Source organism: Toxorhynchites rutilus, chromosome 2 (genome assembly GCF_029784135.1).
Source record: "Toxorhynchites rutilus septentrionalis strain SRP chromosome 2, ASM2978413v1, whole genome shotgun sequence".
Classification (NCBI taxonomy): Eukaryota; Metazoa; Arthropoda; class Insecta; order Diptera; family Culicidae; genus Toxorhynchites; species Toxorhynchites rutilus.
In genome coordinates this window covers 15,989,015-16,011,446 of record NC_073745.1, presented here as the reverse complement: position 1 = coordinate 16,011,446, position 22,432 = coordinate 15,989,015, and the positions used below count along the sequence as shown (strand labels likewise).

Here is a 22,432-nt window from a genome sequence, read left to right as displayed (position 1 = left end):
TTCATGCCATAGCGACATCTTTACTGATTCAGAATCTGTTCGATTTTTTTGTTTCAGATAACCAGAAGGACTGGAATCGTGTACGCCATGGCACAACTTTTTTTTGAACACCCTCACTTCACCAGCATGTAACTATTCTAATTATGAAAAAAAAATTTCCGTCCTATTTTTGTTTTATTGTTGAAAGATAGATAAACGAATAATGATATAATGGATAGTAAAAATATTCTTTGTTTTATTTTTACGGAGTTCGAAAAAACGTCCGAAATTCGTGTCTCTACACTAGAATACCCCCTTAAGCGCCACCTCGTAAGAGGGCCACTCACTCGTTGTCTGCCCGGCAAGAATTCCGACCTCAGGGCGGGTTCTTGAATCGATCCCAAAATGCGCGAAAAGCTGACCCTTCCTGACACCTACACCTGTACGCGTTCCCGATTCTCTGCTCTGTTTCCAACACGGTGACTGGGAGAAGTCCGCCGATTCTACCAAGGGCACAGATACGCACACCAATGCGTCTTCCCCTGGTTCCTCCGGCTGTTCACACCTCCCCAATCGCTTCAGAAAGCACGAGCCGAGATGGACTGAGACTCCCAAGCAGTCCACACTTGGAGTACAACGAAAAACTCTATAAACGTAACACGACGCGAAGCTCGAAAGGGTTTCTACAAATACAACAAATAACCTTTACATCAAATAATTAATTTACTACAAACATTTATTCCTTCAACCTATCCTATAACATTTATTTCCCTATTCTATTTTTCCTAATTTCTATCAACGACGAACCGGTTCCTTTAATCCGCATTGCTTTCATTCATCTCCAAATATTTGATCACTTCATTCATATGTAAAAGAGTACCCACCCACATGCGCATGTAAAAATAGGGTTAGGGTACTCATGCGTTGGCTGGCTCTGCCTGGAGCGCTGTGACGACGTAGCAGCTCCCTTCCGACAGTATTGGGCTCACGTCGGGAGATTCCAACCCGACACGTGGGGTCAGAAGTGCGGTTATTGATGATGATGATGATGATGCGGTGCGCCGAGCTCCAACCGGAAGTTGTTGAACCGGTCAGCCGTTACCTAAATCCGCAGGTTTCAAATCCGAACAAAAAAGCCGTCGAACGGCTGTTCGACGCATTTAATCTTATGCCTTGAATGCTAACCAAATTCAGTTTTTACCTTTTTAGTTTTCATAAACTGCTCACACACAATAAACAATATTAATCAACTACTTAATATTGAACTCTACAAAAAACAAAAGAACAAACTAATTATACTAGAAAACCTTTTCGCAGCACATGGCTTACATTCAGAAGCACACCGCGACGCGACAAACAAAATACGCGCACTCTTGCCTCTTCCACGAATCAGGTCGGAATGGACGAGCAAAAGTCCTCAGTTCCTCAGAACACAATCATTGCCCGATCTTTGCCCCCGGGAGAACAATATTTGCTAAAGCAAAAAATGTTCTTTTCAAATCCGCGAACATCCCCCAGCCCACGGTTCGAAACAGAGCAAAGAAACGATTGTCCGCTCTCATGAGTCAGGTTGAGTCAGCCTTCTCGCGAGTTTTAGAATCGCCTCTCGAAACCTGACTCGGAACTCTCGCTAAGCCGCGCATAAGTGACCCAATTGCGAGGCACTTCGTCCACTCAACCTTGAAAGGTGTATGTGTGACGGAACATGATTGCTGCGCTTGCGTCCAACCACACAACGATTGCATACAACTTATGCACATCGTGGTGTGCAAGATATGCTAGATAGCAGTCCGTTTTATTTGGACTGCTACCCTCCGAAAATATTTCTAACTTGTAGCACGACTGCTACAAGCTCATCTCGAATTTCAAAAGTTACCTAATAAAAAATGTTCAACATCTCGAATAAACACTCTATGCAAAGTTTCAGCTCAATCGGACTTAAAGGAGAACGGCGCAAAGCGGTAGAATTTTGAGTTTTTTTTGAAAATCAAAAAATCACCTCGAAAGTTTTTTTTTTAATTTGGTCGTTTTTCCGTCTGAAAGTCGGTTAAGGAAATCTCGACATGACATGTGACATGCTATTTTAAGGCATCAAACATCAAATCATATTTTGGCATCAAACAAACTTTTTCAAAACCCTGATTTTCGTTGATTTATCGGTTTTCAAAAAAAAACTAAAATTTTAACTCTATTCAACTAGTCAACTAGTAAGTGAAGTCCAAACTGAGCTAATATTTTGCATAGGGTATATTTTCGTGCAAATCAACAATTCACAGCAAGTTCCTAATGAAAAATCGAGATAACTATTTTAGTTGGCCCCCAAAATCATACGTTTCGTCCCGTATCCCGAAAAAAACTAAATTTCAGAGTGTCGATTTTTGACGAAAAAAAAATTCGAGATTACACTAGATTACGACGTTTCATGAAATTTTAGCATCAAATTTAATTTTTTCGAAAACCCCGATTTCCTTTACTCCCCCCTAGGGTGATTTTTCGATTTTAAAAAAACTCAAACATTGACCGTTTCGCGCCACTCTCCCTTAAGTCTGATTCAGCTGAAATTTTGCATGGGGTGTTTTTCTGAGGCGGTGAACATTTTGTATAGGGTAACTTTTTGAAATTTCAGGGTCGATTTTTTCCCATACATTCAATGGCACCCAAGTGTACATATACAGTTACCCTGGTATGCTATAAAGGTCCTCGCGGTAGTATTAGTAAATGGGTAGCAAAATATTTCGTGAAAAAACATCGATGTTCTGCAAACTATTTTCATTTCTGTGAATAATATTGGCGTAAGATATAATTATTCAAGCATACCTGTTAAATTTAAGACCATAAAAATACATAGGAAAGTAATGACAATAGGAATGATTGTGTATGGTTGAATAAAAATGATAATGTAGACTGAAGTGAATCTAGAATGAATATCATTACTGGTATATCATTACTGGTAATATTAATATACCGTGTAAGAACCGCTTATGGCCAGCTTAAAAAAAATACCTAGACCAGTGCATATAAAATTGTGCTGTGCCTATAAAAATGAATAAATACTAGTCTGCTTATAGAAATGATAAAAATGAAAAAGAATTCCCGGACAACCAAATATGAGATATCCTGATTTCTTCCTGATTCTTATTTTCACTCTCCCTGATTTTTGAAAATTATAGTTGGCAACCCTGGTATTTACCCCGACTCATTAAACTCATTATTGTGGTTTGTTAAAATGATATGCAATTAATTAGTTCTCTTCGTCTTTATCCGAGTTTTTCTGGTTGAACAAAAAATGACACGCCCAACAACCAGCGGTACCCAAGCATCAACAACAACACTACTCACGCGTAATAAGCGATAATCATTTGCCAGTCATTTCAATCGCTCCCAACATATAATGAACACCCATGTTAATGTTATTTCTGCTAGTTATAACGCATATGCTCTTCTCTTCAGTGCGCTCCCTTCCGTATGTTACACATTTAATTGCGACCCTTCAACGCCAATTTCTTACACAACAACAACCAACGGTCGTTCGTTGGATTATTTCATATTTTTGATTTTATTACAACGTATCTTAAATCTTACAGTCACTGATTGAAGTCTACAACGACCCAACTAAATATACTTCCCTAATTATCTTCCTTAATCAAATCCGCCGCCTTTTCGCCTATCACAAAACTATGCGCACTTGTGTGACCGGTAGGGGAATCTGGAATGATACCAACATCAGCCACCCGCAGCCGCTTGATGCCGTGAACTCGTAACCGATGATCCACCACTGCCTCCGGGTCGCTAGCGGGACCCATCTTGCATGTTGCCACCTGGAAAAAATGAAAGTGCAATCATTCCAATTCCACCAAAAATTAATCGATTTCCAGCCTTTTTACCTGGTGCTGAAAGGTTGCCGTCAGCGTCCTCACGTGGCAGCGCCAGTAATCTAGGGTGTTGAATTTCAAATGCTTACAACCCGGAACCTTGTTGGCGTACAGTTCCACTCCTAACTTCTGGAACGCAGGCCGCGAGGTGACATTGATGGCTTGCAGTATTCCATACACCAGCGCCTCGACATCTCGCTCGTCTTCAAAGTACTGATACTTGAACTGTGGGTGATGGAATGGATTAGTAGATTTCAATCGAACCTGACCTCTAGCGCGAGCCTTTAGCAACATGGGAAGATACATGAATGCCCTCACGTTCCCCAGAGGTCGGAAGTAATCCTCGTCAACTTCGTCAGACAGCTGATAGGCAAACTTGGAGGACGGCGAAGAATCAAACCCGAATGATACAAATGCTTGCATTATCTCCACATCCGGCAGCCCTGGATCGGGATCCTCGGCAACGGGCGACTTCACGTACATCAGACTCTCCACAGAGTTCGACGTTAGTGGACCACTGCCGCCTTTGAAACGCATAAATTCACTGATTGTTATCAATGGCTCCAAACTTCTTAATCCATCGGGATCGTTTTGGAGAACGAAAACCGGCCCGAAGACTCCACCATGCTCGGTCACCTGTTCCCCGACAGGAAGATCTTGGTTCACTTTTATCCCATGCTGTTTGAGATGCTCAGCCGGCCCAACCCCGGATAGCATTAGCAGCTTGGCACTCTCGAAAGCCCCTGCCGACAGGATGACCTCCCGCGTGGCTTGCACGGAGTAGGTTCGTCTTGCATGCACAAAATCGATCCCCGTTGCTTCTTTGGTTTCTGAAAAGAGTCACACAAAAAAGTCTGTATCAATGTGAACGGTTCGAGCGGATACGCACCTACTGGGATCTAGATGTACTTTGGTGGCCCATGAGCGGGTCATGATGTGCAGGTTGGGTCGATGGACAATGTCCTTGAGGTATGCGTTGCCACCGGTGGCACGATGACCCCGGAGGGTATGCGCCTGAAGGAACGATACCCCGATCAGGTCCCCAGCGTTGTAATCCAGATAGGGATAGCCCACTTCCTGGGCACTTTTCACGAATGCAGTGGCGATTTTTGATCTGTGGATTGGGGAAAAGAGAAAAAATAATTGATATTTGTGTTCGATATTTGAAGCTTAATAGATTTTTTTGCTCCGTTGTGTACATGAAGATCAACACGTTGAGCCACGCGTCGGTCCCTGGGTACTGACATTGAGTTGTCCGTCTGGTTCAAGCCGGCCTCGTCGGGCGGTGAATTTTTGTTTTTGAGCATATTCACTTGGAACAACAGAAAAAAGGTATAGAATGATTTCTAGAAAAGCCCACTATCGGTCCTCAAATGCCAAAGTCCATTAAAGAAAAGGAAAGAAGAACATTGCATAGATTCACAACAGAAAGATGACCACGGAAAAATAATGTGCGTATAAAAAGGCGAAAACCATCTATAAGATGAAAAGGACATCTAATCACCTCTTGGACAGATTGAACAGCTATCTAGTACTAACAGCTTTTCTGAAGATTTAGCAAGGAATATCTTTGGATGAATCCGAACTAAGTAATTTGAAAAAAGTTTTCAATATTTCAGATCTACTTTCCGCAGCTGTAAGGAATCTGTAAAAGAGTCAGATAATACTAATACCGTCAAATATATCGGAAATTTCTGCCTAAAATGCCTTTTTACCATCTAAATTTATATTATCGCCTTCAAAACAGGCTCCTTCTGGGAAGCAATTCACTTTACCCAACTAACAATCCAGTCATCGAAACACGTTTTATAGCATTATCCAAAAATTGTCTTCAGTTCACGCAACACAATTCGTTTTTATGTCTTTAATGTAGTAAAACCGTGTCCCACGAAGCGGTAATTTGAGTTTCGAACACAGGAAAAAGACACGCCCATGTCTCGTCGCTAATAATTATGCGATGGATGAACGTGGGATCAGAATTTAATTCAGCACCTTGATTGCGATGAAATTTTCTAAGAAAATTGAGTTTCTTTTGGACGATTGCGACTTTCCTCAAGCCCAAAACGTTACCCAAAATATGACGAACGGTCTCGTGAGAGAAATTTATTTCACGGGCTAGCTCTCCAAACATAAAAGACAATTTCACTATTCCACTATTCACTATTCCGAGCACTATTCCTTTTATTTTCTCGACGTTTTCTTCAATTGAAAATGTGAATGGTCGTCCTTGCGTGACAAATCGTTCATCTCATTTCGGCCGAAGTCTTTGAATTCCTTATGCCTTGAATGCGTCCCACATCAAATTCCATCACGGAAAAATGCTGTGGAATTACCTAGTTGACCGATTCTTTTCAAATTTTCAAACAATATAATATATGACCCATTAGTAAGCTTTTGACATACTTATTGCTTTCAACTTCAATGCCATAACCGTATGCTCGCACCTTACGCTGAACTCCACTCATAAGGCTTTTTCTGTACGGGAAGCAACTTTTTCTTCGTATCTTCCTTAGATCTAATCTCCTTGGGATGCTTCCGTAGTACCTGCTTCATAATAGCCCAGTATTTTTCGATGGACCTTAGTTTCATGTCCTTGGGTACGAAAGTGACCCCGTTGGCTTCTTACCACCCCAGGAGATCCTTTGAATAGTGGCACGAAGCTAAATCCGACCAGAAGGTCGTATGGCCCTCGTGTTGCTTCAACAGAGGAAGCAGACCCTTCTGTAGACACTTCTTGAGGTAGATCTGCCCATTTACAATTCCGGTAGTCACGAACGGCGCACTTCGTTTGCCACATGAGAGGAACGCTTGCCAAATCATGTATTTTTTGGCAAACTTTAAAAGTTTCTGCTTCCTTACTTACATCAAACTTGTGCTGAGCGGTGAAGAACAGTAGCCCCAGAAGCTGCCGGAAGTCTGCCTTGACGTAAGTCTCAACGTAAGGTTCCATGATGAGACAATGAGGCTTCATCAGCATCTGGTGTACAGTTTCCGGGCCCGTGATTTTCCCACCATATTCTGCCGTTCGTCACAATCTGGAGCCATCTGCACTTTGTACGTATGCAGTCCCTTCCGGTCCTTGGCTCTCTGAACGAAAGACTTAGATAGATTAATTTTTTGCCATCCCAAAGTTTGTGTTTTGTTATCAATACCTTGAAACATCCACGTTTTCTTACTATGAGCAAGTTCATGGGTCCAATCGCAGAACTATACATTGATTGAACTTCTAATCGACCCCGTCGAATTTACCTTTTACTATAAAATTCCTAGTACTTCTAACAAAACTCATCATTTTAATACCAGATTATTTTCGGACACAATTCTCGTTCAAGATTTTTCAACCACTTGCAACATGTTATTTGTTTCTCCGTTACATGGAATAAATGTTTTATATAGAAAATATGATAGAATAAAGACAACCCAAAATCGTTAAATTCCTTCCTCGAGTTCTACTCTTATCAACACATCTGGCGATCCTTTTGTTTTGGCATAGATAGTAGAAGATATAGGAGTGCGTTTCATCACATTAAAATCCATTTCCAGTTTCGAACAAAGATTAATTTCGCTAGCGCAAACATCAAATGGACTAACAGCCCTTGTCACTATGTAATTGTAGAACATATGGGAATTTAGTTTTCCGAATTTTCCCTTTTTCCTTCAGAGTTCACCGAAAATTGTCATGTTTGGTGGTAATATTTTTGGTTGAAATATGTGTAATATTTTTATGGGACCCTTTATGGGACCATTCCAGAGGAAAGAGGGGTGTCATACCATTATAGAAACATTTATTGCACCCTAAAACCTCCACATGCCAAATTTGATTTCATTTGCTTGATTAATTCTCGAGTAATGCAGAAATTTGTGTTCCATTTGTATGGCAGCCCCCCTTAGAGAGGGGGGTGGAGAGTCTAGCCATCATAGAAACATTCATTGCATCCTGAAACCTCCATATACCTAATTTGGTTCCATTTGATTGATTAGTTCTCGAGTTTTGCATAAATTTGTGTTCCATTTCCATCGATTTCTCTACATCGACTCTCTCTTTTGGTCATATCTGCAAGCTGCTGCAAACTCATTCCCAGCTATATTTGGCAATGTGGAAGGTAGGTCAGAACCTCATCTATCGAATTCTATAGCAAACTCAAATTGGAACGTTTTTGCAGTTGAGTTATTAACTAAAGGAAAAGTTTATGAAGAGAAATCGATCAAGTCACTTACATTCCTTTCCTTGTAAGCCCCTCAGTTTATATGTTTCACCCAATAGACATCATTCAAATTCCACTCTTATATATTTATCTCTGGAAATATAAACAAAAAAGGGTTCTATATTTATGAAATGATGTATAAGTTCAAAGACGGTAGTGAAAGTGTATGAACAAGAAAACACTAACTGTTCCCTTAGTGTTGAATTTTTACGAATATTCGAGAATTGAATCGAACTCTGATACTGAAGTCCGTTTCCGTTGGACCAGGCGGGGCAGGAGTTGAAAAAATCGGTGAGGCCAGGAATTGGAGAACTGCAGCTATGAACTGAGTGCATTGACGGAACAATGTTATGAATAAATATATAAATAAATAAATAAATAAATGAATAAATAAATAAATAAATAGATAAATAAATAACACTGATGTTGGTGACAGAATTCTCACACTGACGGCCGATATGTAGCTCGCATTTCATTCGATGGCTAACATTACCGAACAGAGCATAGTGAACGCAAATTGGTTGCATCAGGATCATGGCCATGAAACCCTTGACTCAATAAGATTTCATTCACCGATGACAATATTTCGCCACTCGATTACTTCCGTGTAAAGACTTATCCCAATGAACAAGGGAACACGACTGAAAACGAATTACTCAAAGTAGTGGCACTATAATTGAAATGGTAGGATGGCTATCGCGGAAAGATCAGAGGGGGTCTCATTTCTTAAATTTTGTTTAAGAGGCTTAACGACCTTTTTAACAATAATCATATATTTCCACACAAGAATGCTGGACAAATGCCTGAGCGAATTTATGCAAATGCAGTGCAGAATCACAAGCCAACACCGTTTTAAAATATAACAAATAGCCCGCGAGTCTTCTCTCTAGAACCTTCTCTGTAGAATGAATTCTAATCCGCTTATAAAAACAGGTTTGCAACTGACATCAAACTATGAGCTGGCTTCATCAACTGTATTAACAATTTTATATAGATTCGACGAGCAAATTAAATTTACTTTTCGGGTAGTAATGATACTTATTCACAGTCACACTTATTATAAAGAATTTATCAAAACAAATCATTATCTTCAAGAGGTTATAACGATTTGTTCTAGAATCTGATCATTCCTCCAGTTTATCCGTAAAAATCAATTAAGCAAATTATTCATCACATCATTGATTAGCATTAGTTTGGACGAAGATTGTTACAGTACATTCGATTGCATCAACAAATAGAGGTGTCGCCGTCAAATGTTTCTATGCAAAGATAACCGCGCTATTGTAATCATACTTCATTGCAAAATTAGCACGCACGTACTATCGCACGTGAATAAATGTAGTATTCGCCAAAAATTGTACACACAAGCAGCATGATAATGACCAAAAAACCGCAACTCTCAACGCATGATATCAACTCTGAAGCATTATCTCCAATTTGTAAATTCATCGTACGCCGACGACAGGATCTCATGCGATGAGCTGAAGTTCATAGTTACATGAGAACAGGTCAATTATCCGAAATTTACTCCCTTGTTGCGACATTCATTCGAATGACGGCATCTCAAAATTGCATCCAAGGCCGAAGCGTGTGCGAATAACGATCGCATTTCTTTGTGCTCTTTTCTCTTGCTGATTCGTCTCGAATTTGGGTCCGACAAATCCGGTTTTTTGAGTAAACACATTGTTAAGAGATGGTAAAGCAAAATAAAAGCAAAAACAAAAAAAAAAGGATTATATCACTTGCGAAGAGAGTTGAGACTTCATGAACTTTATTTTTAAATTTTAAATGATGTTGTCCCTTTTACTCACTTCTATCGGAAAATGCTTTCATTTGGTGTTATTTTTTGTCTTCTGTTTGATTTGTAAAAATTTTTAAAATGGTCTTGTTTACGAAATGTTTTAAATGTTTTCTATTAACTCCTTGCGGACGTATGTCTGCTCTCAGCCGCCACAGTAATAAATCATACTAAACACTCAATTCAATCTTGTTCACTGATTAATACTGGAATCCTATGAACATTAGATAACGGTACTCAGTAAAAACAAAAGATTGTCTGTTGACCAGGGAAACAATTTCTCAGGATTTTTGCAGATTTATCGATTTGAATGTTTGGTTCGGCTCCATCTCTCTGGAGCCACAAATGTTAACCTGGGAACCTATTTCCCTGGATTTATTGGATTTAATAGATTGAATAAAAGCTTCACCATCTCCATCAGTACTGATTCCGAAATAGATTCTAATAACTTTAGGATTTAAAATTGGAAATGCATCTAAACATATTTTGAGAAAGTACTCACTGAACTGCTAGTCCTCCGACATCGAAGGACACTCCAAATTCGATTGAGAAGACAAAATGAGAAGCCATAGTTTTCCTTAGTTGGAAGTAGATAGAGGCGAATGAACTGCAAAGTTTAAAGTCTCTCAAAAACTAAGAATGAAATGGAATGTAGACAAAATGGAACATGTTTCGCTTGGGACGAAATCCGAAATTATTCAAAACATTATTTAACTTTCCATAACGGGTAATTGCAAGTGAAGATGAAAGTAGAAATCATATCGAGGGTCCGACAAGTCACAGCATGTAAAACAAGCCAAAATATATTAGATTCTCACATTAACGACAATACTCTTTCAGTGTATTCAGGTTGCAACTTTGAAAATAAATTATTTTTGGAAGAAGCTGTCATTCTCGTAATTACCAAAATTTTCCGTCTGATTCACGCTAGTCTCATCGAATCGACAGAGGACTTTTTGTTTGGAGTGCGTTGGCAATAGGAACGACAGATAGCAAACATTGTTACCAAATGTCCACTCTCCCTAGGGACCGACCTGGGCTAGATGGAAGGATTATCCTCGGTCCCTTAGTTCGGTCGGGCCCAACGTGTTAAGAAAGGAAATTCAATTATTCTGCTTCAATCGTTTCTGCTGTGCTGAAAAGCACAAATTTCCTTTAACGATTGAAACAGTTCGAATGGACTATATTCATCATCATCGTTAAAGTGTGTCAAGTATAAACTGTTCAAATAATTTTCAGTGTAAAGAATGGAATGAACGAATGTAGTACAACAAGAGCGTACACGAAGAAGAAAAGATATTTTCCCTATTGGGCGTGAAAAGTGGAAGCAATATTTTGAGTCAAAATGAGTGCAACATTAAATGCAGTGGGTTGTTATTGAGTTACGATTTGTCATTGAGAACCACTTGGTAGGAATACGAATACGACGTCTGCTGGAGTTGACCTTAGAATATAGAAAAACGTAAAAATGTATGTTTCCGTTAAAAGCAATGAAACAATCTGATTGTGGAAAAATAATCAAAAATGCTTATTGCTGACATGAGTCAATCACTTTTCATCTCGGTGTAGTATCTATGAAGCATCTATGGAGAACATATTTGACTGGGTGCTTGTATTATACGGTAGGGTTCGAAAACACTTTTGTATGTTCTTAGAATAATTAACCCTTCTTTTCATGGTTTTTTTCTTTATTGGTGAAATAAATCAGACACGATCAACTTGAAGTGAACTTGTTCTTTTATATATATTTTTGGGCATTCAATGCTATGATGGAAATTTCCACCATTATGCAAGGTACAGTTAATCAAACGGCAAATGTGGAAAATGGAATAAAGGGGGAAATATGCTTGGTAGCATTACGAAAGCAATGGATTGCATGAAGTTTCCGTTCAATGAAATGAATCCTAAAACATTTTTCTACGAAAGGTTTTGCTTACGACGAATTCGAGTGATCTTTCCGATGTCAATATATAGTCTGGTAATGCCATTCGCACATGTTCGGATTTCCGGTATATATTTTTACACCAGTTTTGTTCGTAACAGCTCAAAACTGTAAATAGTTTTATTTTCAATGAACAAAATAATTACGATTATAAATTGCGCTTACATTTTTTGGTCTTATAACCCGTAAACCGAACAATTTTCTATTTAATAATTTTAAATTTAACTTTTCTTGCTCCTAAAATTATAAATTTCAGTATACATGATTCATTTCACTAATAAATTCACCTTTCAACATAAATGAATTTAAATTCCAAGCTGCTATAATAATTCTTGAATCCTTCAACTTTTATTCTTTTCAGTCCACTATAAATTTCAACTTCCTTTCACTCCGATATTTCGTCCAACTCTAGTTTCCCACTCAATACACTGTATAGATCCATTTCTTTCTATGAAACGCTTATTCAAAATATTCTTCTCTTATACTTACTTCGACTATTCTTCAGTGTTTCATCTGTCCCAATCTATGTGCTATAAACAATTTTGTATTGCTTCACCCGCAGCATCCCCGTCCATTCTAACTCCGACAACTCCGATTAGGGGATTCGATGAATGGGGGGCTAACAGCACATATTTTTTATTGATTGGACAGTGGATTTAATTTTCGATAGTATGAAAGTAAAATATGCAATCCTCAATCCTCGCCGACAGTATATATAGAGAAATTCCACGTCAAATCAACAAATTTTGACGCACCCCTCTCCATCTTTTTTTCATTTATGTGGTACCTAACTCACAAAAATGTAGATACGAATTTTTGAATATTTATGAAATTTGAATACTTTGTAAAATCGCAACCATTTAAGAAAGGTAACATAAAAAATAGAATCCACATGCGAATCAACATGGAATACTATGTATAACGTTTTATCCTAAGACTACCCGTTCTCCAGATACAACCAAATGATTATAATGAGAACCATATTCGTGAAATATTAGAAAATACATCAAAATATTTGAAAATCGAATAGAATTTTCACCAAATTTATTTTCACTATGAAAAAAATGGTTTCATCCCGAGAACGGATAGTCGTGAGATAAAATGTTATACATATATAGTTTTTTTTTGTTTTAAATCGCTGGTAGATTCCCAAAATTTTATTTTTTTTTAAATTCATATCTCCATTTTGGTGATTTTGCCAAGGCACCACTGTAAGTCAAACTTTGTAAAATTAGTAGGGCTTCCTAATAAAAATAATCAAAAAATATCGAAGAGGAGGGGGATGGGTAAAAGTTTTTTTTTATATTAAATTAAATGTTTGAGTAAGATTATTAACAATGCATTAAAAATATTATTTTTTTAAACAGTTCATTGATTTTCCAACAACTTTGTCAAACATCATATTTCAATCAGACATCCGAATTATGAGTTACGATTTTAAAAGAAGGATGAACGATTTTGAATATGCGAATTTCAATTGGTCATTTGATAATGAAGGTTGTGATTTTGGGTAGTTTCCATCATAAGTACCAGGTTTCGAAAAAATCGTAGAGGGTCAGTGATCAACTGATTTTCTGGGAAATTGCTCTAGAGAGAATCGAACCAAACCCTCAACTATTGAGTAGAATGAAATAAACTTTTTCTCAAACAAGCCTTGATATAGCTTGAAAATGTGAACTGCACATTCTACTAAAGAGAAATACTTTCAAATTCCCACGGAAATGTAGTGTCAAAATGCTGTGCAAACAGTTGATAGCGTTTGAGAGGTAATTAGAAGGTTAATAGAGTGGAAAACGTCAATTAATACAAGTAAATGATAAGTCAACTCTCAAGATCGAGGCCGAAGAATTGGAAAAAATAACATAAAATGCAAAAGCAGCGGAACGTCTTTACTTACATGTTAATTGAATCGGAAGGTGGAAGAATCAGAATTGAGAAATGATGGAATCGCTGCAAACAACGTTGCTGAAAGATCTGATCAGATCTGATCAGCAAAGTAGCCTGCATTGGATAAACAACATAAGACATGGATTGATGAGGAATGCAAGCAAGTTGTCGAGCATCTGATTCAATAATAACAAAAGAAGCAAGAAAATAAGCTTGAATAACGGAAAAGGGTGATTTCGAAGGTCCTCCTGGCTATTCCAGCTCATGAAACGAAATAAAATGCAATTCTCATGCCGACATCTTTTGTGACATCATTTGGTCAAAGTTAGACAGATGACTGGAAGAAAAAAATTAGGAATTTCGATGGATAAAGTTCCATTTACGTTTGATGTGCCGATCAAAATCACGAATGAGTCGCAAGGTTCACTGGTTGTTAGGGTTGAGTATTTTTTCAATTTTTTTAGCTGGTTTGTTCATTTATACTCCTACTTAGATGTAGCTATGCATCAAATTGTTCAAAAGTTATGTTTACTATGAAAATGTTTCTTTTACAAAAAATATGTTTTTGGTTTTATATTTTTCCAGTACGGGGCAAGAGTGCCAATCTTATAAAAATATATTTTTTGATGAAAAAAGCACTGTGAAATTCACGGTGGTTCCAAAGAACGCAAACTCAAGTTCTGGTGTCGTTCACGAAAACCGGCAGGCCAATCTTCTTCGGCCAATTTGGATGTTTTGTCGAAAGAGTGATCTAAATTATTTCACTCTTCGATTTTATACCCTAGGTTCGGGATGACGTGTGTGTGTCAGCCCATAAAATAACTTCTGCATATTAAGGATGTGACTCACGAGTTACTCCTCCTGTTGTTTAGAAAACACAGTTTTAAAACTTCTGCACATACCTATTTGGCCAATGTTCTTCTGGGCAAACTATATTTACAAACCATGACCATAACAAACACATTCGAATTCGAGGTTACGACTATGACATTTTTACCCCGGTAATAATGGCTTCTTTTGCCCCGGAAGTTGAAAGATAACAAATTTATTTTTATTGAAATAAATGCGTACGATTTAAATTAGTTCATACAGTAAGTTGAAGAAAAATTATTATTCTATTTGTATTTATGGGTGGAGTCATGCAAACATATAGAAACTGAGGGTATTTCGTTAATTTGCGCCTGTGCGTTCTTATATAGATTGCAGTTGTAAGAAGGTCAGTTAGTATTTATCTGATTTCCAATACAAAGTATTTAATGTTCTGGCTGATAATATGTGAGATATATGCAGTATCTGTATAAAACAAAGTTCTGTAGTTAAATAAATGTAAAAGATGGAAATAGGCAAAATAATCAGATGGGTTCTCTTGCCCCGTATGACACTCTTACGCCGGGTTCCCCTACTACCGGGGCAGAAAATAATCGTATCACCATTATTTAATGGGTGACGGTAGACGGACCCAAACTTCCTGTTCGCGTTGCCTTTGACCGAAATGCCGTTCCATCAGGCGAATTTCTAGCAACTGACAATGTATCAGTAAACGAAAATCATGTTTGACCAGTGTAGACACATAATTATGGCATGATAAGGAGAGAATGCAGTTTTCAATCGAACTCATTGTTGATGCTTGATGCTGATCCAGGTCATCGAACTGGCGATGATAAATCATATTTCAAGGCAAACGCGGCCTTCGAGGGCCATGATTCTAACGGGCGTATCACAAGACAAGTGAACACGCATCTTTTGAAGAACTTTGTCTAAAGATATCATGTACTCGGAATGAAGTTCCTTCATGAGTCATTGAATAGCCTTCAAGAAGAATACAATTAGGTTCAAAAATAACATCTCTTCTTACTGCCACACCATGCTTTGAATATTAGTGAAATAAAAAGAATTATCACAGAAATTATTTTTTCAAGACAACATATTTTACACAATAAACCCCATACTGTCTCCAACAACTTGTAGAAATTTCATCCTGGACAAATGAAACATGTTTTTCAAGGCATTTTAAAATTTAAAAAATTCAAAAAAAAATATTCAAAAACTATAATACCTACAAAATTCTCTTCAAAGAATGGAATGTAGAAATTTTATTTTTATTAAAAAAATGGAAATTCATTTTTCTTAAAAACATTTGTTTTAAATTCTCAAAACAAATATATGAATAGTCAATTTTCACCAAGCCACCCTTACATCGGATAATGGGCACTTTTACAGGGAAAAAGTATTTCTAACAACAATTTATCCATGTTTTCTTTGAAAAAAATACAACTAATCCTAAGTTTCTCTATAGTCAAGATAGCGATATAGTGTATCCGACAAAGTTTTAGACCTTATTGAAATATGAGCTTTTGTCGAAGAACTCAACTTTCTCAAATTTGTGTGAGTAAATTCTCCCGTTTGACATGTTCTTGTCGTGTTTCTCATATAATTGAAATTTTTGTTCAGAATTTTGAAAAAAAGTGGAGAAAAAATAATTTTAATTTTCAAAATAATTTAATAGCATTGATGAACTTAAATAATATGCTATATTTCACTCTTTAACCAGTACATTGTAGGTCTTATAGGGTTTAAGTTAAAACTCTTCGAAAAAATTTAAAAAAACTCAAACTTTCGAAAAATTTCTCACTCAAAAACTATGAAACCCACAAAATGTTGGTTAAAGATAAAATGTAGGAAATGATTTATGTTTTCATTAAAAAATGTTACACAATTAAAAAAAATAATTGAAACAATTATTTTGAAAATTATTCTAATTTAAAAAAATCATTTCTCTTAAAAATATGATTTTTTTTTATTCTGAACGTAAATTATATGAATTTCCCATGCAATTACCAACAAGTCATCCATACATCGGAAGAAGGGCTACAGGAAAAAAGTCTTCCTAACAAATTATTATGAATGTTTGTTTGAATAAATGTTTAAATTGTAGCATTATAGTGTGTGAATTATCGTTATTACACATATTCCGCGAACATTTTTCTGTCTGAAAATACATCAATAACAAGTTAAACGCGTGAATTTACACAAACATTTTACGAGTAAAAAATTATTTTTTCAGGAGTATACAAAATGCCATACAAAAATGCCATATACCCATTCCAACGTGACGTGACAACGGTTTGACTCACTAAAAACAGTTTTTTTCTCGTTTTCATGTATAAATCACACGATTTCCAAATAGTAAACGATTTTAAAGTGAATTTGAAAAATTTCCTGCAAGAATTTTCAGTTGGAGAATATTTTGAAGTTTTCGCTTGTTGCCAGCCCAATACTTTTGTGACGTGACAACACCTGTCTTTTTGCGGATTCCGACTTTTAAACATTAATGTTGCATTTTCAGTTCCGTTTCAATACATACAAATAAACTTTGTTCTATGATTTGGCAATGAAAGATGAACAAAGATTCCTGTATACTCAGTTTTTCAAAAAACTCGCAAGAACATGCATTTTGACGGCATGCATTTTGTGACGTGACAACGCGCTCTGTGCGAATAAACAGTCTCCACGAAGCGTTGTCACGTCACACAATCAATAAGTTGTATTAAATAAGATTTTCACCGTATTGTAGCAAGCGATATACTATTTTTTATGTTTTTTTATTACTCTGAATACTTCTTACTTTCCTCTGAGATCTCCCCTTCCCCTTCCAAAAGTCCATCCTATAGGGGAAAGTGGTCCTAACGCAACCGTGCTTCCTACTGAATTTTCAATGGTGTCATAACGCTGACAATTTGATAATATGGTGAAAGTCAGAGAAGAAATAAATTCGACCTGTGTGCAAAATGAGATCTGTGTTCTTTTAGTTTGCGAAACAAGGCAATTTTAATTGTTTATGGTATGTTCATCAAAAAAAGCTATATAATTTGAATCTACCTGTTACCTGTAATACACGGTATGTCTTTATTTGGGAAAAGTCAGGGTGGCCCAAAACCGACCTCTAGTTTTTATATCGTGATTGTTTAACACGTTCACTCTGGCGCTTGCCATCAATGGCTAGCACAATCCTGGTTCATCGAGTGGGGTTCACTACAGGGGGAACGCATTTGATTTTGCTATCAGAAACTTTTGATAAACTCACATACCTGTGCAAGGGCGTTTATGTTTGCGTATTGAAGATGACATTGACTTTGACGTTGACTTCGATCGTTGATCGTTAATCGTTGATGTTTGCGTGTACATATGTATGTGCACTTTCTTTGTATAACTCCACACACGTCGCTCTAAGGCTAGGTTCTTCCCACTCGAACATTATCTTCCTCTCACTTGAATCCTATCTCTCACTATCAAACATTATTCTTTTTTGACGTAGAACTACGTCTTTCATTAAGGGTGCCAAATCAGAAAACAGGTCACGTTTTTATGAAATAAAGTTAACGTTAATAACAATTTTTGCCGCGAAAGGATTTTGGCGATTTGCATACTAAACGAATCGGAAATTCCGTAAGATTTGTTTAATATGCTATACATTAGAATTCCCTGGTTTGTAAATGGTTAAAAATCATGAAAACTTTTAGCGTTTTCATTTTCCCATACATTTGTTCTGTACATTTGTGTGCTTTCCCGAACAGAGCAGTCAGTAACGAGCAACTTATCGACGACCAACGGAGGGGAGGTCGTAGGATTTCAAGTCTTCGTGAACAAAGAAAAACGTAGAAGAATGAAGGGGAATTTTTGCTTAGAGTATAAACAGTGGATCTCGCTGAGGCAAACTTTCATTCGGCATCGGACTGTTGAGCAATCCAGTTCACTTTGCTTTTGCTGCGCTTCGATCTAAGATTGGACCCCACCAGTGGTAATCCAACTTGGATATCGTCGTGTGGTTTTTTCAGTTCGTTTTTGGCGTTATTCGTATCGTGTGTTTTTCTTTCCGCGTCATAAATTGGACACTTCGCGTAGTGTGTGATGAGCAAGAAGAAGAGGAAGGCAGGCTCGAGCCCTGCAAAAAACGAACTCATTGCCAGGGGCAATAAAATTTCGAGGTAAGCGTCATCTAATGATGCACGCGATGTTGGTGCAGTGAAAAGCGCTCGCACTGAACGAGCCTTCGCGAGTGTGACACCGCATCGAACAACAGCGAAGTAGGCGATTTCGGCGCGTCGGTCGAACATGTAAACGCCGTTACCCAGGCAGCAACCAAATCAAGCTCTCCCCGCTGGTGGTGAAGGCGGTCGCTCTTGACAAACTCATCAGCGAAATCGCATCGAAGGGTGTTACAGCAGGGTACAAGCTGTGTGGCATAATTCAGTCTTTTTCCAAACAGTTAACATTGTTTGTTTTCCGTCATCATAAGGGCTTCGTTGGTGCCTTTGAGGATGCATCAATGCATTAAACTGACGTTATGGCGAAGCAGACGATAAGGTTGTGCGCCAGAGCGTTATAGAATGATATCCGAAGATATAAACAAGCGACTTATATAAAATAACAGCGTAGTTCTACGTCAACAATGCGGTCGTATCTTGGACACAACCTCCTGTAATTTTTTTTTTGAGTATTTAAAAAAATATGTTTTTAAGAAAAATGAAATCAATTGAAAAAAAATCAGTTTAATTTGAAAAAAAAAATCTTAATGAAAATTTCAACAATTTCCTATATTTTTTATGAGAATTTCGTAGGTATCAGGTAGGTAGGTAGTTTTTGAGTTAGAAATTTCTGGAGAAAACGTGCAACCATTACATTTTTCATTTGCCCAGGATCAAATTTCTACCAGCTTTATTGTGTCAAAAATTTAGATTTAAAAAAAGGGGGTTTTGAGACATTCCATTTTTAAACATTAATTTCAGTTATTTTCGGTCTTAGTTTATTTTCTGAAATGATAATATTTTTGCATGAGCCCTTTCCACGAATTAGTCGTGATCGTATTTGAAAAAATTAATACCGTAAAAGGACATTGTACCTAGTCCTGAACAAGTTGGCAAAGTTTCAGCTTAACTAAGAATATGAAATCGAAATGGTTTCGTGTTGATTGGAGGAATGCCCCATTTATTAAAATTTTAACTTTTTTCCAAATACTAAATGTATAGCTTGTAACGAATATTTGAATTCCAAATCGAAAATGCTATGGGTTAATTGTTAGAAAAACGTACAAAGGTACTTAAAATAAAAAAAAGAAACAAAATATCGATCAATTTTGAAGTGGAAAATGGAGAAGGTCCCAAAGTCGGTTGATTTTGGACCGATTATTTTTAGAATCAGATAATCGTTGCCCAAAAATTAACCTACCCTTCTTCTTACTCCATGTACACGATTTACCCGGCTTCTATAACTCTGTGCTCACCGGACAACAAGCGGTTCCTCATGAAAATTTCAGGAACAGAACTACTCGAGAACCTATAAAAATGGAACAAATTTTATCTTACCCAAGTGCAGTATTCGGTTGAGTGGCGACACACTGCCTGACCTGACCAATGATATCGAAAACAAAATATTGCAAGGAACGTAAAAAGTGATCAAACAGGTGTAAATCTTCATAACATCTTGCAACGGCACAACACAACAGAGGGGAACAGCCGAAGCCAATCGCTAATGAGTTTAAATGGCACCAATTGGTGAGAATTGCTTTATTGGCAAGCTACACTTGGCGAATTTGAAACAGGTATCACGCGATTTCATAACGCTGAAAAAATTGAAAATACAAAGCAAGTTCAAACGGTACTCACGCCATGATAATTGTGTGCATTCAATTCACGATGTCGGCAACAGTTGTGTTGGCCGTCATGTCGAGCATCTTTCTGATTTTTTTTCAATACCATAGATATGTTTAAGCTATGTTTAACGATCCAAATAGCCAACTATTACTGAGGGGTGAGGCGCAATAATCGTGTATTGCTGCCTTGTATAACATTCGTTCGACGATGCTAATTTGTGTAGTTTGAAAAAATTTACATCAAATAGAGAAAGAGATATATATTCTAAGATGTTCAATACCGTGAACTAATCTTTATCATCGTAGAACACAAGTACCTGAAAGGGCAATCTTCCACCGACAGTCGGCCACTTTTCCCGTGGAATCCATTGTCTCCAAAATCTCGGATGTTTGCACGTTCCACTTTTTTGAAATACGGCAGCATCTCGTCCCAGCTCCAGCCGGGATTCCCAGCGCGCGCCCAGCTGTCGTAGTCCCGCTTGTTGCCTCGGGTATAAATCACATTGTTGATGATTGATGAACCACCAACACCTCTCCCATGTGCCCAACTGCAACGTTTCCCCCGCAGACCCTGACAGCCGTGTTTCTGTACCTCGGTTTGGTACCCGAAATTGTAACTCGTTGATGCCAACGTGGGCCCGAGCAGGGGCGGATCGCTGAACATCGGAATCTCGCCCCGTCCAATCTCAATCAAAAGCACACTTTTGGAGGGATCCTCCGACAACCGGTTAGCCAACACACAGCCTGCGGGTCCAGCGCCGACGATCACATAATCATAAGAAGGGCGTAACAGCGGTTGACCGTAATCAATCTCCAGCACATCGGTCAAACCAAAGACACTGTTCAACACTGCACTTATGTTTAGGAAACCAGCCGATAATGTTCGCATCTGAGCTAGTAACAATAACGCCACCAGGACCGAACTCGAACAACTAATTTCACTCATATTTCTTTGATTTCTATGACACTTTCGAAAATTCGCGAGCACTAGCAAAATTGACTAATCTTCGGGAAAGCTGGACAAAGAATGAAGAACTCGAAATGCTGGTATCACTATCGGCTTGATATTTTATCAAGATCCAGAATCGAAACGGAGAACGATGACCCGACCAGTCTGGATGGCACCGTAAGTCAAGAACACATTTTTTTTCTAATCCCACGGTAATTAGTCCGCCTCCGTCTTAATGACTCTAGTTCTTGTGATTCCGTCGCTGGTTTCGTTCGTTGCGATTCTTTCACACTAAGCAAACGCTCCTCTCGCGATCGTGGCTGGCGATGGTATGAAGCGCCAGAAAACGAACAAAAAATAATGTTTCACATTGCTTGCGGCTTTGCATGCCCACCACGACTGGTTTGATGAGTCTGCCGGACAGCCTGGATCGCCAGCCTTACCTATTGTACCCCCGGTGGCAGGTTACACCGCGCCAGAGGTCGTTCACAGTATTAAAAATCTAGTTAATTTACCTTGTCAATAAACGAAAAGAATCACTAAAATTATGAATCGTGTAAATTTTGATCTGTGGAAATCATGCGGCCTTTGTTACATTGCATCGCATTCAAGTTCGAAGCCAAAACAAGACCAACAAAATTGTCAATGTTTTCGGAATTTAAGCCAGCGAATCATATGAATTATTTATGTTATTATCATAATGTCAATTTTATGTCACAACACATGTTCTCAGTCACCTCCCGCCAACGTTCGCGAATATACCAGCTGGTAGCGAACGATGCGCCAAACACAGGACCTGTTCAATGGCGTGCATCATGATGACTTGCTGCATAGCTTGCAGCGGGTAGAAATGTTTGACGGTGAAAACATATTTGCAGCCATGCTGCGGCTGTCACGTTTGTTTACCTGCGGAAAGTGTGCACATGTAGATCTATGTTGCTGGCGGTCAGTAATTCGCAATTCGTGCCGCCAATTCTGTCGCAACCGTTTTAGAACGCATGAATGGTCACCGTGAGGCGCGTGCGCCTTGCTTTGCTTGCACCATGTTGTTACGATTTGGAAAATATAAAACAAGAAAAAACGCGATAATTTCAATGTTTAGCACCCTCGGCTAGACACAATGATTTGGGAGTTACTGCTGTGAACTATTC

The 22,432-nt window shown here is 38.0% G+C and overlaps 1 protein-coding gene across 3 annotated transcripts; it reads right to left on the bottom strand.

Annotated features, from left to right (window-relative positions):
* Positions 1–562: 562 nt before the first annotated feature.
* On the bottom strand, positions 563–22,037 carry LOC129770828 (glucose dehydrogenase [FAD, quinone]-like). Of its 3 annotated transcripts, none has more exons than XR_008742212.1 (5): positions 20,650–21,598; positions 4,745–4,965; positions 3,864–4,681; positions 1,181–3,797; positions 563–1,126 (listed from the first exon to the last, which is right to left on the bottom strand). XR_008742212.1 is itself a non-coding variant. In XM_055773930.1 (5 exons), exons 2-5 carry the CDS (start codon positions 21,276–21,278, stop codon positions 3,606–3,608), a joined length of 1,860 nt encoding a protein of 619 aa, XP_055629905.1. In that variant the 5' UTR covers positions 21,279–21,348; positions 22,019–22,037; the 3' UTR covers positions 564–3,605. The 3 variants fall into 3 exon arrangements, 2 of the variants coding, with proteins under 2 accessions (XP_055629905.1, XP_055629904.1); XM_055773930.1 differs by adding an exon at positions 22,019–22,037 and having other exon boundaries at positions 564–3,797; positions 20,650–21,348; XM_055773929.1 differs by having other exon boundaries at positions 564–3,797.
* Positions 22,038–22,432: the final 395 nt, after the last annotated feature.

Excerpts from the sequence above, each read along its gene's own strand:
- LOC129770828 (XM_055773930.1), bottom strand. The coding sequence starts at position 21,278 with ATGAGTGAAATTAGTTGTTCGAGTTCGGTCCTGGTGGCGTTATTGTTA. Across the intron at positions 4,966-20,649 it reads GTGGAAGATTGCCCTTTCAG|ATCAAAAATCGCCACTGCAT; the intron begins GTACTTGTGTTC and ends CCCAATCCACAG. Across the intron at positions 4,682-4,744 it reads CAAAGTACATCTAGATCCCA|AAACCAAAGAAGCAACGGGG; the intron begins GTAGGTGCGTAT and ends GACTCTTTTCAG.